This window comes from Sus scrofa, chromosome 9 (assembly GCF_000003025.6).
Source record: "Sus scrofa isolate TJ Tabasco breed Duroc chromosome 9, Sscrofa11.1, whole genome shotgun sequence".
Taxonomy (NCBI): domain Eukaryota; kingdom Metazoa; phylum Chordata; class Mammalia; order Artiodactyla; family Suidae; genus Sus; species Sus scrofa.
Window position 1 is genome coordinate 63,687,567 of NC_010451.4, and position 15,942 is coordinate 63,703,508.

General features: G+C 35.3%; 1 protein-coding gene across 1 annotated transcript in view; it reads left to right on the forward strand.

Moving 5' to 3' along the window:
• The window catches only part of MROH9 (maestro heat like repeat family member 9), a 106,893-nt gene that overhangs the window by 67,339 nt on the left and 23,612 nt on the right, over window positions 1-15,942 (forward strand). Inside the window, exons 17-19 of the mRNA XM_021063956.1 lie at window positions 5,791-5,943; window positions 6,043-6,159; window positions 6,726-6,828. Coding sequence (XP_020919615.1) covers window positions 5,791-5,943; window positions 6,043-6,159; window positions 6,726-6,828 — 373 coding nt within the window. The remainder of the gene's footprint in view (window positions 1-5,790; window positions 5,944-6,042; window positions 6,160-6,725; window positions 6,829-15,942) is intronic.

Genomic DNA, 15,942 nt, shown 5'->3' on the forward strand with positions numbered 1-15,942 from the left:
ATGTGAAGGATGGCCAGAGAAGCAAGATGCCATTGTTGGAGTGTGCCATTTAAGGAAAGGGAGGGTGGGACTGACATAGGAATAATTCTACCTGTGTGTATAGGCTACAAGTGCAGGTGCAAGACACTAAAGTCATCTCTGACTCCAGAGGAGGGCACAGCCTGCCCGCACTGCTGAGAGCCCTGTGACTGGGTGCTACCTGTGGCCCTAATCTCACCAGGAGTGTACACAGGAAGCAGACCTGCACAAGCCCTATCAAAGGGATGATGGCCTGTAAACATTGAGATAATAGATAGCAAGCATCCAAACCAAAAGCAGCTCTCATGACAAAAAAAAAAAAAAAAAAAAAAAAAAAAAAAGTAAACCTACACAAGCTACCAAGGGACACTCCCATGTGTAAATAACCCTCCAAAACTACAGTAGATAATTGTTTCCCCTAAACTCACAGGGTAAGAGAATTATAAGCAAAATGAAGCAGAGGAAATATTCCGAGTTTTAAGATCAAGAGAATTTACCCTGAAGGAGTAAATAATGAAGGAACAAAACCTCTTCGTCTAACAGACACTGAGTTCAATAAGGAGGTATTGAAAATGCTGAAGGAATTAAGAAAAGTTATAGACAGAAATGCAGATTACTGTAAAAAGAAACTAGAAACTCTAAGGAGAAAATTAATTTTCCAAGACAAAAGCAATGAATAGCAGAATGAATAATACAGAGGAACAGATAAGTGACTCAGAAGATAAAATGATGAAAATCACCTAAGCAGGACAGCAGATAGAAAGTCAAATGGAAAAAGAAAGAAGGAAGGAAGGAAGGCAAGCAAGCAAGCTCTATAAGAGATCCAGAGCATGCCAGTCTATGCATAATAAGGATCCCAGAAGGAGATGAAATAAAATTATTTGAAGAAATTATGGCTGAAAACTTTCCAAATCTAAAGAAGGAAACAGGTATCTAGATATAGGAATAACAGAGAGTTCCAGATAAGATGACCCCAAACAGGCATATACCAAGATATATTATAATAAAAATTAGAAAATTTAAACATAAGAAGAGGATTCTAAATGTGAAAAAGAAACAAAAGAGAGTTAATTATAAGAGAACCTCCCCATAAGGCTACCAGTTTATTTCTCTACACAAGCACTACAAGCCAGAAGGGAGTAGCAAGAGATAGTCAAAGTTCTGAAAGAGAAAAATCTGCAACTTAGAATACTTAATCCAGAAAGATTATCATTTAGAATAGGACAATAAAGAATTTCTCAGACAACCAAAAAAATAAAAGAATAGAGCACTAGTAAACCTATGTTTACTAAAAAAGAAAAATTGAAAGGTCTCCTTAAATAGAATAGAACCACAATAATATAGGAAGGAAGAAATCACAACTGGAAGGAAATAACTTAAATAAGTCAGTATACATATCAAACACACACACACAAAAACCTATTTGTGAAAGAAATGATAACCACAATGAACAGCCAAAGGATAAACATGAAGATGTAAAAATGGAATCACAATCATACAATATGGGGGAAAAGGGTAAGGAAATCTAGACTTTTTTTTTTAAATGAGTTTGAGTCTATATGACAATTGGTCTAAAGCAAGCAAATATTGGAAAGAGTTACATACTTGAAAAACAGGGCAACCGCAAATCAAAACCAAACAATACATTTACAAAAACCAAAAAGAATAGGAAACAACCATAAAATAAAGTGAAATCACCAACCACAAAAATAAAAATAACAAAGAAGAAATTTAGAATCAACTAGAAAACAAGGTTTAAAATGGCAATAAATACATACTTCTCAATAATTACCTTAAATATCAATAGACAGAATGAGCCAATCAAAAGAGATAAAGTGGGCACACCAGATTTTAAAAAAATGCCTATAATATACTGCCTAAAAGAAACCCACCTTAGAGCAAAGGACACAAGTAATTGAAGGTCAGTGGATAGAAAAAGATAATTTCATGAAAACAGAAATGACAAGAATTTGGGAGTGACAATACTCATATCAGACAAAATAGATTTTCAAAAAGGCCATAAAGAAAGATAAAAATAGATACTATATAATGAAAAAAAATCAGTACAAGAAGAGAATTTTACACTTGTCAACACATATGTACCTTATACAGGATCACCCCAATACATAAGCAAAATACTAACAGACATAAAGGAATACAGTTATCATAGGAAAATTTAACACCCCATTCACATCATTGGACAGATCTAGACAGAAAATCAATAAGGAAACAGAGATCCTAAATAATACAATAAGTTAGATGTATAATACAATAATTATATTGTAAATAATTATTATAATTATAATACAATAAGTTGGATAAATAATACAATAAGTTGGACATCAAACCAAAATATACATTCTTTTCATATCCACATGAAATAGTCTCTAGGATTGACCACATACTAGGGCACAAAACTAACCTCAACAAATTTAGGGGTAGACAAATTGATTTCAAGCATCTTGTATGACCATAGCAACATGAAACTAGAAACCAACCACAGGAAAAGAAGTGAGGAAAAAATTACTACATGGAGATTAAATAACATACTACTAATAAAACCAATAGGTCTAATAAAAAAGGAAGTTAAAAGGGAAGTTAAGAAATACCTTGAGACAAATAACAAAGAAAAAACACAACCATACAAAACTCTATGGAATCCTTCAAAAGCAATACTTAGAGGAAATTCATAGTAATACAGGCTTGCCTCAAAAAAAAAAAAGAAAAATAAATACAAACAAAACCTAAAGTCAACAGAAGGAAGAAATTATAAAAAGAGAGGAAATAAATAAAAGAGAGATTTTTAAAAAATCAACAGAAACAAGAGCTGATTATTTGAAAGAGTAAACATAATTGACAAAACCTTTACCAGAATCACCAAGAAGAAAAGAGAATCCAAATGAACAAGATAAGAAATGAAAAAAGGATATCTCAACTGATACTGCAGAAATACAAAAAAAAATAATTATAAGAGAATCTGCGAACAATCATATGCCATCAAATTTGACAACCTGGAAGAAATGGACAATTTTCTAGAAACACATAGCCCATCAAAGCTGAATCAAGAAGAAAGAGATAATTTGAACAGACCAAGCACTAGAAGTGAAATTGAATAAGTAGTTTTTAAAAAACTCCCTACAAACAAAAGTCCATGACCAGATTGCTTCACAGGGAAATTCTACCAAACATACATAAAGGTAATTAGACCTATCATTTTCAGGCTCTTCCAAAAGACTGAGGAGAAGGGAACATGCCCAAAGGCATTTTATGAAGCCACCATCAACCTAATATCAATACTAAAGATACTACCAAAAAAGAAAATTATAGGCCAGTATCTTTGATGAATATATATGCAAAAATTGTTAGATTTTAGCTAATCAAATCCAAAAACAAACAAAAAAGATCATATACCATGACCAAGTGGGATTTATCTCAACTTCATGGGGATGGTTTAACATATGCATATCGATTTATATTAATAAAAGAAAATCACATGATCATCTCAAAATATGCATAAAAAGCATTTGACAAAATTCAACATTGATTGATGATAAAAACTTTTAACCAAAATGGGTATAGAGGGATCATATGTTAGCATAATAATAACCATTTATAAGAAGCTCACAGCCAATAAAATACCCAATGGATAAAAGCTGAAAGTTTTCTCACTAAAATCTGGAACAAGACAAGGATGCTCACTCTTAGCACTTCTGTTCAGCACAGCATTGGAAGTCCTAGCCACAGCAATCACACAAGGAAAAAAAAATAAAATGTATTCGAATTGGAAGAGAAGAGATAAAATTGTCACTATATGCAGATGACATGATACCATACACAGAAAACCTAAGGACTCTACACAAAAACACCTCAATCTTATAAATGAATTCAGCGAATCAGCAATATTCAAGATTAACATTCAGGTCACTTGCATTTCTGTATACTAGCAATGAAGTATCAGAAAGGGAATGTAAAATAAAAAGAAATTTAAAACTGCACCAAAAAAAAAACCCTAAGAATAAACCTGACCAAGGAGGTGATTTATATACTATAAAACATTAATCAAGGGAATTAAAGAGAATTCAAAGAAATGGAAAGATACCCCATGCTCCTGGATTGGAAGAATTAGTATTGTTAAAATGGCTGTAATATCCAAAGCAATCTACAAATATAAGGTAATACGTATTAAGTTATCCATGACCTTTTCCACAGAACTAGAGCAAATAATACAAAAATTTGTATAGAACCATAAAAGACTCAATTGCCAAAGCAATCTTGGGGTGGTGGGGAAGGACGCATAACTCTCCCAGATTTCAGACAATATTACAAACCTACAGTAATCAAGAAAATGTGGTATTGGCACAAAAATAGACATAAGGATCAATGGAACAGCATAAAAACCCCAGAAATAAATTCAGACACCTAGGGTTGATTAATTTAAGTAAGAATATAAAATAGGAAAAAGACACTCTCTTCAGTAAGTGGTTCTGGGAAAACTGGACAGCTGCATTTAAATCAGTGAAATTAGAACACACTATGCACAAAAATAAACTCAAAATGACTGAAAGATTTAAATTTAAGACATGACACTATTAAACTCCTAGAAGGAAACATGGGCAAAACATCCTCTGACATAAATCATACAAATGTTTAATTAGGTCAGTCTCCCAAGGCAATAGTAATAAAAACAAAAATAAACAAACAAGGTCTAATAAAACATAAAGGGTTTTGTACAGCAAAGGAAACCATTAGAAAAATGAAAAGACAACTTACATAATAGGAGACATTTGCAAATGATTCGACTTACAAGGGCCTAATCTTCAAAATATACAAAAAATCCATACAACTCAAAAAAAAAACCAATTCAATCAAAAAATGTGCAGAAGACCTAAATAGACATTTTTCCAAAGAAGACATACAGATGGCCAGTAGACCAATAAAGAGGTGTTCAACATCACTAACTATTAGGGAAATGCAAATAAAAACTGCAATGAGGTACCACCTCACACTGGTCAGAATGACCATCATGAACCAGTCAACAAGTAACAAATGCCAGAGAGGGTGTGGATAAAAAGCTAACCCCTCCACTGTTGGTGAGAATTTAAATTGGTACAACCACTATGGAAAACAGTATGGAGGTACCTCAAGTATCTAAATATAGGATTACTATATGATCCAGGAATCCTACTCCTGGACATATCTCCAAACAAAACTAAAATTCAAAAAGATGTATGCACCCTTATGTTCAAAACAGCACTATTCACAATAGCCAAGGCATAGAAAGAAACTAAATGTCCACTGCAGGATGAATGGATTAAGAAGATGTGGTATGTATGTACGATGGAATATTACTGTAGTGTAGGTTGCAGAATCAGCTCAGATCTGGCATTGCTGTGGCTATGTTGTAGGCCAGCAGTTGTAGCTCCAATTCAACCCCTAGCCTGGGAAACTACATATGCTGTGGGTGTGGCCCTAAAAAGCAAAAAAAAAAAAAATAAAATAAAACAAATGTAATAAAATTCATTGAGAAAAAAAAGGAAAAAGAAACTCACTTTTCACAGGGGATTTTCTGAATTTTAGTAAGCAAATCTTATTTTAAATTTGAAAGAAAAGCTGACTACTTTGACCCAAGGTGAATCTTTTATAAAACTAAATGATAATAATTATACATATAAACATATGCATATATACTATGTATAGTGTCTATAGCATATAATATGTATATATACATGTATATGTATATCCTCAAATGATGTCTTCTCTGTGCGTATTTAGAGTAACGGAGGCATTCGGAGTATGGCCATTCGACACTTTGGTGAGTTACTTAGAGACATGAGTCAGTACACATGGATGCTGAATGATGTAGTTCTTGGAGGCTTGGTACCTCTGATCCTGTTTTTGGAAGATACAGAGGCAAGAGTAGTTAAAGTAAGTCCTGTGATTTTGGTTTTCTTAGTTTTGCAGAGATTCACAGTATCTTATGTAACACCAGATGATTATATCTTTATTGACTTCTCTCCTTCACAGGCATGTAAACATACATTAGAAATCTGTGCCTCAGAATTAAAATGGTCAACATCATATTTGCTCAAGGATGAATATTACAATTTTGAGCTGGTAGTACTCAACATTTGTAACAATCTTGTAAGTAAGTCCTCAGGATTTAGTATCATAAGTTATGGAAAGAACTTAAAGGATATACAAAGAAATGAAAAGCATGGTGGGCACAAGAGTGAATCTTGGAGAAAGAATACAAAGAGAAGATAATAAATGAGCAATTACACCTAGGGTTTGAGACCAGAGGAAATTAAAATTTTCTACTTTCTCTTCCTCAACATTGATAGTCTATCTTTTCTTTCTGCAACCCACCTACTTTGAGTGTTGTAAAGGTAGGAATAGCATTTCAGATGACCACAAGAAAAGCTGGAATTTCTTGTCGATGGCCTAGTAAGCTCTTTCTCAGAAAACCAGGATAAATTGCAGGTAGACAAATAGGGATGGAAGGATATTTACCAAATGTTGGAAACTAAAAGTTTGAGTATCCTGTAATAAGCTGAATCATACCTGCAAGTAAAGTTCATACATAGAAACCCCAAAGTTTCAAACTAGCCCTGAAAACAACCAAGTTCTTTTCTCTTGAAGCGTCTCTGGAGAAAGTAAATGTGCTCTTTTGGGAAGTAAGAGAATATTTTTTTCCTTTTTATTCTCAGCTCATTTCTCATGTGAACTACATTACAGATTTGATATCTGATACCTTAGGGTTCCTAGGGAGCTCCAGACCATATCTGAAGAGAGCATCAGTTATTTTAATAGGTAAGTAAAATTCAAGTCTCACTCCCTAATTTGTCTTAAAAGGTAAACAATGGGGTAGCAGCCAGTTTTCCTTTAAAAATTATAAATTATACATTTTCTTTGTATGGGCAGTTATCTGTCATGGTGATATCTATGATGAACAGAAGTTAACATTTATGATGAGAATGGCATTCTATTTTATAATATACAGTGAGCATAGATGTGAGATTAAATTTTCATACAAAGTATATTCAACAGGGTAAATTTCAAAATTAAAGCTGGTGGCAAACCGCTACTAATTGTTCTCTTCACTGCTAAAAAATCACCACCCAAAGAATAAGAATAATATATTTAATATGTGTTTTCAAAGCTACCTTCAACAAAACATGAACATCTGTGACCACAAACAACAGATGAGGAAGAACTGTAAATCCAATAAAGTTTAAAATGAAAATGTAAAGTTAAGGCATGGCCAGAAATTTCTTAAAGAAGACAACTAAAGTATTTGACCTTGGACAGACCTGACCAAATAGATTTTCCCCCACTTGATTTTCATCACTGAAGATCAAAACTAATATTCCTTTATTTATAATGATAGGAACTGAGTCTAACTTGGTAGTGGGATCTTCCCTTGACTCCATTTGGCATCATGAAGTAGCCAGGGCACAAAGGAATGAGGAAATACTTAGCCACATCATATTTGTGAAAAAGAGCGGAAGAGTCCATCATTAGTCAGGGTAGAAGACAAATTGAATTATGATCAGCACTACAGTACATCAGAGAGGAGTAAAGGAACACACACACACAGAGAAAGAGAGAGAGAAAACCTCGTGTTATAAGAGCTTCAAACCAGGAAGAATTTATGCTATTTTTAATCCTACACTGGAACATTCCACAAACACTCCTCTGTATATAATATTGCAAGATCCAAAAATAAGTAATTTTAAAAAGAAATAGCATTATCATTCTAAAGCAGGATTTCCAGGAGGGAAAGAGAGGAAAGAAAGAAGAAAATCAAACTAGGAAATGTTTGTACAGACAAGATAAAAGTTGTGATAAATACATCCATGAATCAAAAAATGTTAGAAATAAAGATCCAAAGATACAAACACATAGGAGAATACATAATGGATAATGAGAACCCATGAAAAATAAGCTTTCAAAGTATAGGGGTAAAGTGTAAGAAGAAATCTATAACCATTACAAAAAAACTACACTGCAACCAACAGAAGAGAAAATGTGTACTATTGATAACCCAGTAAGGGACAAGGAGTGAAAGTTGAGAAATGTTAGCAAAATTAAATGTAAACTAACCAGTAAGAGTTTGAAAAATTAGGGAGAAATGATGGGTAGAAAAGATAGAAGAAAGAAATGTAAATACGCATAAATCATATGCCTGAAAAAAGAACAATTAGAATGGAAAAAATGTATACAAAAAATTTAAGAAGTAAAAAATTTTGTTTAAATATGCTGAGACAGTAAAAAAAACTTTCAAGAAATATTTCATAAAGAATGAAACATTAAGACATTTCCTAATGAAGTTATAGAACTTCAGAGTTAAAGAATTTTTGAGAATTTAAGTGGGAAAAATCACTTATGTTACAAAACAAATAAATCTGTCATTAGATATCTCCACTTCAGTATTCAACTCCAAAATATAGTACAACAGTGCCTACAAAATCCTAACTAGAAAAAAAGTTGTGACTGAAAATTTTATACTCATCAAAATTATATCCAACTATAAAGATAATAGAAAAATATTTGCAAAACACAAGGTTCAGCATAAGATTTTTTACCATAACTCCTTCTTGAAGAAATCATTGATAGATGGAATTCAGCTATGAATGGATAACTATTGCAAAATTGCAAACCTTACCTACTTAATTGTAGGACTTCCAGCTCCCAATCTATTCTTCACTATTTTTATATTTCTCTATGCCTCAAAAAACTTATCGCTATGGTCTAAGTCTCCCAAGCTCTCTTGCCAGCTTTGTCCTAGGTTGGTACAGCATTTAATGTCCATTAACACATTTTAGTGTTCAAGAATATGCTTAATATTCAGTAAAAATTGTAAGAGTGCTATTCACAAATTATTCCATTTACAATCCCCATTGAGATGCCTTTGAAAAATGCTGATCAATAAGTTCAGTGCAATTACAATAAAAAACCAACAGATAATTTCATAGATCTTGACAACTTGATTCTAAATTCATGTGGAAGAGCAAAAGATCAAGGTATGAAATTATATCTAGGGAATTTTAGACCATCTATTACCCATTCAAAGAAAGACAAGCAAGACCTGTGAAACCCACATACATGTAGACACCTAATATAAAAATTAGAACTGGCAAAGCATATCAGATCAAAATATGTCTAATAAAAAGTCTAAATAAAAAAGTAATACAAACACACAAACTCACAAATTCCTGACACCCTACACAAAAATTAATTCTAGGTGTACAAGTCATGTAGATGGAAGGAAGGAAGGAGCAAGATCTGAAAAGGAACTTTATTTTTTTTCCCACTGTACAGCATGGAGACCAAGTTACACATACATGTATACATAATTTTCCCTCCCATTGTTGTGTTGTGATGTATCTAGACATAGTTCTCAGTGCTACACAGCAGGATCTCATTGCAAATCCATTCCAAGAGCAATAGTTTGGATCCATTAACCACAAGCTCCCAATTTCTCTCACTCCCTTCCCCGTCCCCCTTGACAACCACAAGTCTATTCCCCAAGTCTATGATTTCCTTTTCCGTGAGAAGGTTCATTTCTGCTGTATCTTAGATTCCAGATATAAGTGATATCATATGGCATTGATCTTTCTCTTTCTTAATTACTTCACTCAGTACGAGAGTCTCTAGTTCCATCCATGTTGCTGCAAATGGCATTATGTCATTCTTTTTTTTTTTTTTTTTAATTTTATTTTCCCACTGTACAGCAAGGGGGTCAGGTTATCCTTACATGTATACATTACAATTACAGTTTTTCCCCCACCATTTCTTCTGTTGCAACATGAGTATCTAGACATAGTTCTCAATGCTATTCAGTGGGATCTCCTTGTAAATCTATTCTACGTTGTGACTGATAAGCCCAAGCACCCAATCCCTCCCACTCCCTCCCCCTCCCATCAGGCAACCACAAGTCTCTTCTCCAAGTCCATGATTGATTTTCTTTTCTGAGGAGATGTTCATTTGTGCTGGATATTAGATTCCAGTTATAAGTGATGTCATATGGTATTTGTCTTTGTCTTTCTGGCTCATTTCACTCAGTATGAGATTCTCTAGTTCCATCCATGTTGCTGCAAATGGCATGATGTCATCCTTTTTTATGGCTGAGTAGTATTCCATCGTGTATATATACCACATCTTCCGAATCCAATCCTCTGTCGATGGACATTTGGATTGTTTCCATGTCCTGGCTATTGTGAATAGTGCTGCAATGAACATGCGGGTGCATGTGTCTCTTTTAAGTAGAGCTTTGTCCGGATAGATGCCCAAGAGTGGGATTGCAGGGTCATATGGAAGTTCTATGTATAGATTTCTAAGGTATCTCCAAACTGTTCTCCATAGTGGCTGTACCAGTTTACATTCCCACCAACAGTGCAGGAGGGTTCCCTTTTCTCCACAGCCCCTCCAGCACTTGTTATTTGTGGATTTATTAATGATGGCCATTCTGACTGGTGTGAGGTGGTATCTCATGGTAGTTTTGATTTGCATTTCTCTTATAATCAGCGATGTTGAGCATTTTTTCATGTGTTTGTTGGCCATCTGTATATCTTCCTTGGAGAAATGTCTATTCAGGTCTTTTGCCCATTTTTCCATTGATTGATTGGTTTTTTTGCTGTTGAGTTGTATAAGTTGCTTGTATATTCTAGAGATTAAGCCCTTGTCAGTTGCATCATTTGAAACTATTTTCTCCCATTCTGTAAGTTGTCTTTTTGTTTTCATTTCCTTTGCTGTGCAAAAGCTTGTCAGTTTGATTGGGTCTTATTGGTTTATTTTTGTTTTTATTTATGTTGCTTTGGGAGACTGACCTGAGAAAACATTTGTAAGGTTGACGTCAGAGAATGTTTTGCCTATGTTCCCTTCCAGGGGTTTGATGGTGTCTTGTCTTATATTTAAGGCTTTCAGCCATTTTGAGTTTTATTTTTGTGCACGGTGTGAGGGTGTGTTCTAGTTTCATTGATTTGCCTGCAGCTGTCCAGGTTTCCCAGCAATGCTTGCTGAATAGACTTTCTTTTTCCCATTTTATGTTCTTGCCTCCTTTGTCAAAGATGAGTTGACCACTCAGTACGAGAGTCTCTAGTTCCATCCATGTTGCTGCAAATGGCATTATGTCATTCTTTTTTATGGCTGAGTAGTATCCCATTGTGTATATATACAACATCTTCCTAATCCAATCATCTGTCAATGGACATTTGGGTTGTTTCCATGTCTTGGCTATTGTGAATAGAGCTGCAATGAACATGTGGGTGCGTGTGACTTTTTTAAGGAAGGATTTGTCCAGATATATGCCCAAGAGTGGGACTGCTGGGTCATATGGTAGCCCTCTTTATGGATTTCTAAGGTATCTCCAAACTGTTCTCCATAGTGGCTGTACCAGTTTACATTCCCACCAACAGTGCAGGAGGGTTCCCTTTTCTCCACAGCCCCTCCAGCACTTGTTATTTGTGGACTTGTTGATGAGGGCCATTCAGACTGGTGGGAGGTGGTATCTCATGGTAGTTTTGATTTGCATTTCTCTAATAAGCAGTGATTTGGAACTTTTTCTTCAAGTGTTTGGTGGCCATCTGTATATCTTCCTTGGAGAAATGTCTATTCAGGCCTTTTGCCCATGTTTCCACTGGGTTGTTGGCTTTTTTGTTGTTGCATTGTATAAGTTTCTTGCATATTCTGGACATTAAGCCCTTGTCAGTTGCATCATTGGAAACTATTTTCTCCGATTCTGAAAGTTGTCTTTTTGTTTTCATTTCCTTTGCTGTGCAAAAGCTTGTCAGTTTGATTGGGTCTTATTGGTTTATTTTTGTTTTTATTTATGTTGCTTTGGGAGACTGACCTGAGAAAACATTTGTAAGGTTGACGTCAGAGAATGTTTTGCCTATGTTCCCTTCCAGGGGTTTGATGGTGTCTTGTCTTATATTTAAGGCTTTCAGCCATTTTGAGTTTTATTTTTGTGCACGGTGTGAGGGTGTGTTCTAGTTTCATTGATTTGCCTGCAGCTGTCCAGGTTTCCCAGCAATGCTTGCTGAATAGACTTTCTTTTTCCCATTTTATGTTCTTGCCTCCTTTGTCAAAGATGAGTTGACCACAGGGGTCAGGGTTTATTTCTGGGTTCTCTATTCTGTTCCATTGGTCTGTCTGTCTGTTTTGGTACCAGTAGCACACTGTCTTGATGACTGTGGCTTTGCAATATTTCCTGAAGTCTGGGAGAGTTATGCCTCCTGCTTGGATTTTGTTCCTCAGGATGGCCTTGGCAATTCTGGATCTTTTGTGGTTCCATACACGGTTTTGGATTGCTTGTTCCAGTTCTGTGAAAAATGTCCTGGGTAATTTGTTGGGGATTGCATTGAATCTGGAGATTGCTTTGGGCAGTATGGCCATTTTTACAATATTGATTTTTCCAACCCAGGAGCATGGAGTATCTTTCCATTTCTTTACATCTTCTTTAATTTCCTTGATTCATGTTTTATAGTTCTCAGCATATAAGTCTTTCACCTCCTTGGTCAAGTGTGTACCCAGGTATTTGATTTTTGGGGTGCACTTTTAAAAGGCATTGTATTTTTGTATTCCTTTTCTAATATTTCCTTGTTAGTATACAGAAATCAAAAACTGCTTTCCGAATGTTAATCTGATGTCCTGCTACTTTGCTGAATTGGTTGAACAGTTCAAGCATTTGTTGGGCTCAGTCCTTAGGGTTTTCTATGATAGGTTCATGTCATCTGCATACAGTGACAGTTTTACCTCTTCTCTCCCTATTTGGATGCCTTTTATTTCTTTTGTTTGTCGATGGCTGTAGCTAGGACTTCCAGTACTATGTTGAATAGCAGCGGTGAGAGTGGGCATCCCTGCCTTGTTCCAGATTTTAGTGGGAAGGCTCTCATCTTTTCTCCATTGAGTGTTGTACTTGCTCTGGGTTTGTCATAAGTGGCTTTGATTATGCTAAGGTATGTTCCCTCTGTATCCCCTTTGGTAAGAGTTTTGATCATGAATGGATGTTGGACTTTGCCAAATGCTTTTTCTGCATCTGTTGAGGTGATCATGTGGATTTTGACTTTTCTTCTGTGAATGTGGTGTATGACGTTGATTGATTTGCGTATGTTGAACCATCCTTTTGCACCTGGGATGAATCCCACGTGGTCGTGGTGTATGATCTTTTTGATATGTTGTTGGATTTGGTTGGCTAAACTGTTGTTGAGAATTTTTGCCTCTATATTCATCAAAGATATTGGCTGATAGTTTTCTTTTTTGGTGGTGTCTTTGTCTGGTTTTGGAATTGGGGCGATGGTGGCGTCATAGAATGCCTTTGAAGGAGTGTTCCTTCTTCTTCAACCTTTTGAAAAAGTTTAAGGAGGATGGGCACCAGATCCTCTATGTATGCCTGGTAGACTTCGCCTGTGAAGCCATCTGGTCCTGGACTTTTATTTGTAGGGGGTGTTTTTATGACATATTCAATTGCATTTCTAGTGATTGGTCTGTTCAGTTGGTCTGTTTCTTCTTGATTCTGTTTTGGCAGGCTGTAAGTCTCTAGAAAGTTGTCCATTTCTTCTAGGTTGCCAAATTTGTTAGCATGTAAATTGTTCATAGTATTTTCTCATGGTTTTTTGTATTTCTGCAGTATCCGTTTGTGACTTCTCCTTTTTTGTTTCTTATTTTGTATATTTGGGTTTTTTCTCTCCTCTTCTTGGTGAGTCTAGCCAGAGGTTTGTCAATTTTGTTTACCTTTTCAAAGAACAAGCTCTTGGTTTTATTGATTTTCTCTATTGGTTTTTGAATCTCTATTTTATTGATTTCCTCTTTGATCTTTATGATTTCCTACCTTCTGCTGACTTGAGGTTTTTCTTGTTCTTCTTTTTCTAATTCATTTAGGTGGTGGGTTAAGTTGTCGACTCGAGATTTTTTTGTCTATTTTGAGGAAGGCCTGTGTTGCTATCAACTTCCCTCTGAGCACTGCTTTTGTGGCATCCCATAGATTTTGAGTGGTTGTGTCTTCATTACCATTTGCCTCGAGGTATTTTTTAATTTCCTTCTTGATTTCCTCATTGACCCACTGCATTTTTTTAGTAGCATGTTGTTTAGTCTCCATATAGTGTGTTTTCTCTCATTTCTTTTCCTGTGGTTGATTTCTAGCTTCATACCACTGCGGTCAGAGAAGATACTTGAAATAATTTCTATTCTCCTAAATTTGTTGAGGTTAGCTTTGTGCCCCACTATGTGATCAATTCTTGAGAATGTTGCATGTGCACTTAAGAGGAATGTGCATTCTGATTTTTTTGGATGTAGTGTCCTGAAGATGACAATTCAGTCTAAATTTTCTGTTGTTTCCTTTAGGATCTCTGTTGTTTCATTGGTTTTCTCTAGAAGATCTGTCCATTGATGTGAATGGGGTGTTAAGGTCTCCTACTATGACTGTATTCCCATTAATTTCTCTCTTTATGTCTGTTAATATTTGTTGTAGGTATCTGGGTGCTCCTATATTTGGGGCACATATGTTGACAATTGTAATAGCCTCTTCCATTCAGGATCCTTTAAGCATCAAGTAGTGTCCTTGTCTTTCTTTCTTTCCTTTGCTTTAAAGTCTATTTTCTCTTACATGAGTAATGCAACCCCTGCTTTCCTGTCTTGTCCATTGGCATGAAATCTTTTCCCACCCCCTCACTTTCAATCTGTATGTGTCCTTAGCCCTAAGGTGAGTTTCTTGTAGGCAGCAGGTTGAAGGTTTTTGCTTTTTTATCCAATCCACCACTCTGTGTCTTTTGATTGGAGCATTCAGTCCATTGACATTTAAGGTGATAATTGATAGATGATTATTTATTGCCATTTTAAACCTTTTTTTCCAGTTGATTCTATGATTCTCCATTCTTCCTTTCTTTTTTTGGTTGGATGGTCTCCAATTATTACCTGCTTGAGTATTTTCTTTTCATTTTTTGTGAATGTAATGTTTGGTTTGGTTTTGCGCTTGCCCTGTTTTTTAAGTGTATTAACCCATTCCTATAATTGTGTTTTAGCCTGATAGTACTGTAGGTTCAAACACTTCATTACCATAATAAATTTTTTAAAAAGAGAATTTAAAAAAGTATCTAGGGAGTTCCCATCGTGGCGCAGTCATTAACGAATCCAACTAGGAACCATGAGGTTGCGGGTTTGGTCCCTCCCCTTGCTCAGTCAATTAACGATCTGGCGTTGCTGTGAGCTGTGGTGTAGGTTGCAGATGCGGCTCGGATCCCGCATTGCTTAGGCTCTGGTGTAGGCCGTTGGCTACAGCTCCATTTCAACCCCTAGCCTGGGAACCTCCATATGCCACTGGAGTGGCCCAAAGAAATAGCAAAAAGACAAAAAGAAAAAAAAAAAGTATCTATTTATTTCCTTACTTCCCTTGCCCACATTTTATGATTTTGATGTCTCTTTTTTCTTTTTAATTTAATTTTATTTTAAACATCTTCATGATTATATCTGTACGCTTCTGATTATGGTTTCCTCCATCCTAGTTCTTCCTCTTTTTTTTTTTAACTTTAGAGAAGCCCTTTCAATATTTTTTGTAGAATTGGTTTTGGATTGCTGCATTCTTTTGGCTTTTGTTTGTTGAAAAATTTTTTATTTCCCCTTCCATTTTAAAATGATATTCTTGCTGGATAGAGTATTCTAGGTTTTATATTTTCTTCTTTCAACTCTTTAAATATCTCTTGCCATTTCCTCCTGACCTATAGAGTTTCTGTAGAAAAATCAGCTGATAGCCTTATGGGGGTTCCCTTATAATTGACATATTGCTTTTCTCTTGCAGCCTTTAAGATCCTCTCTTTATCATTAACATTTGCCATTTTTATTATAATGTGTCTTGGTGTGGGTCTATTGGTTTCAACTTGTTTGGGGCCCTCTGTGCTTCCTGTGTCTTGAAGTCAGTATCCTTTAGAT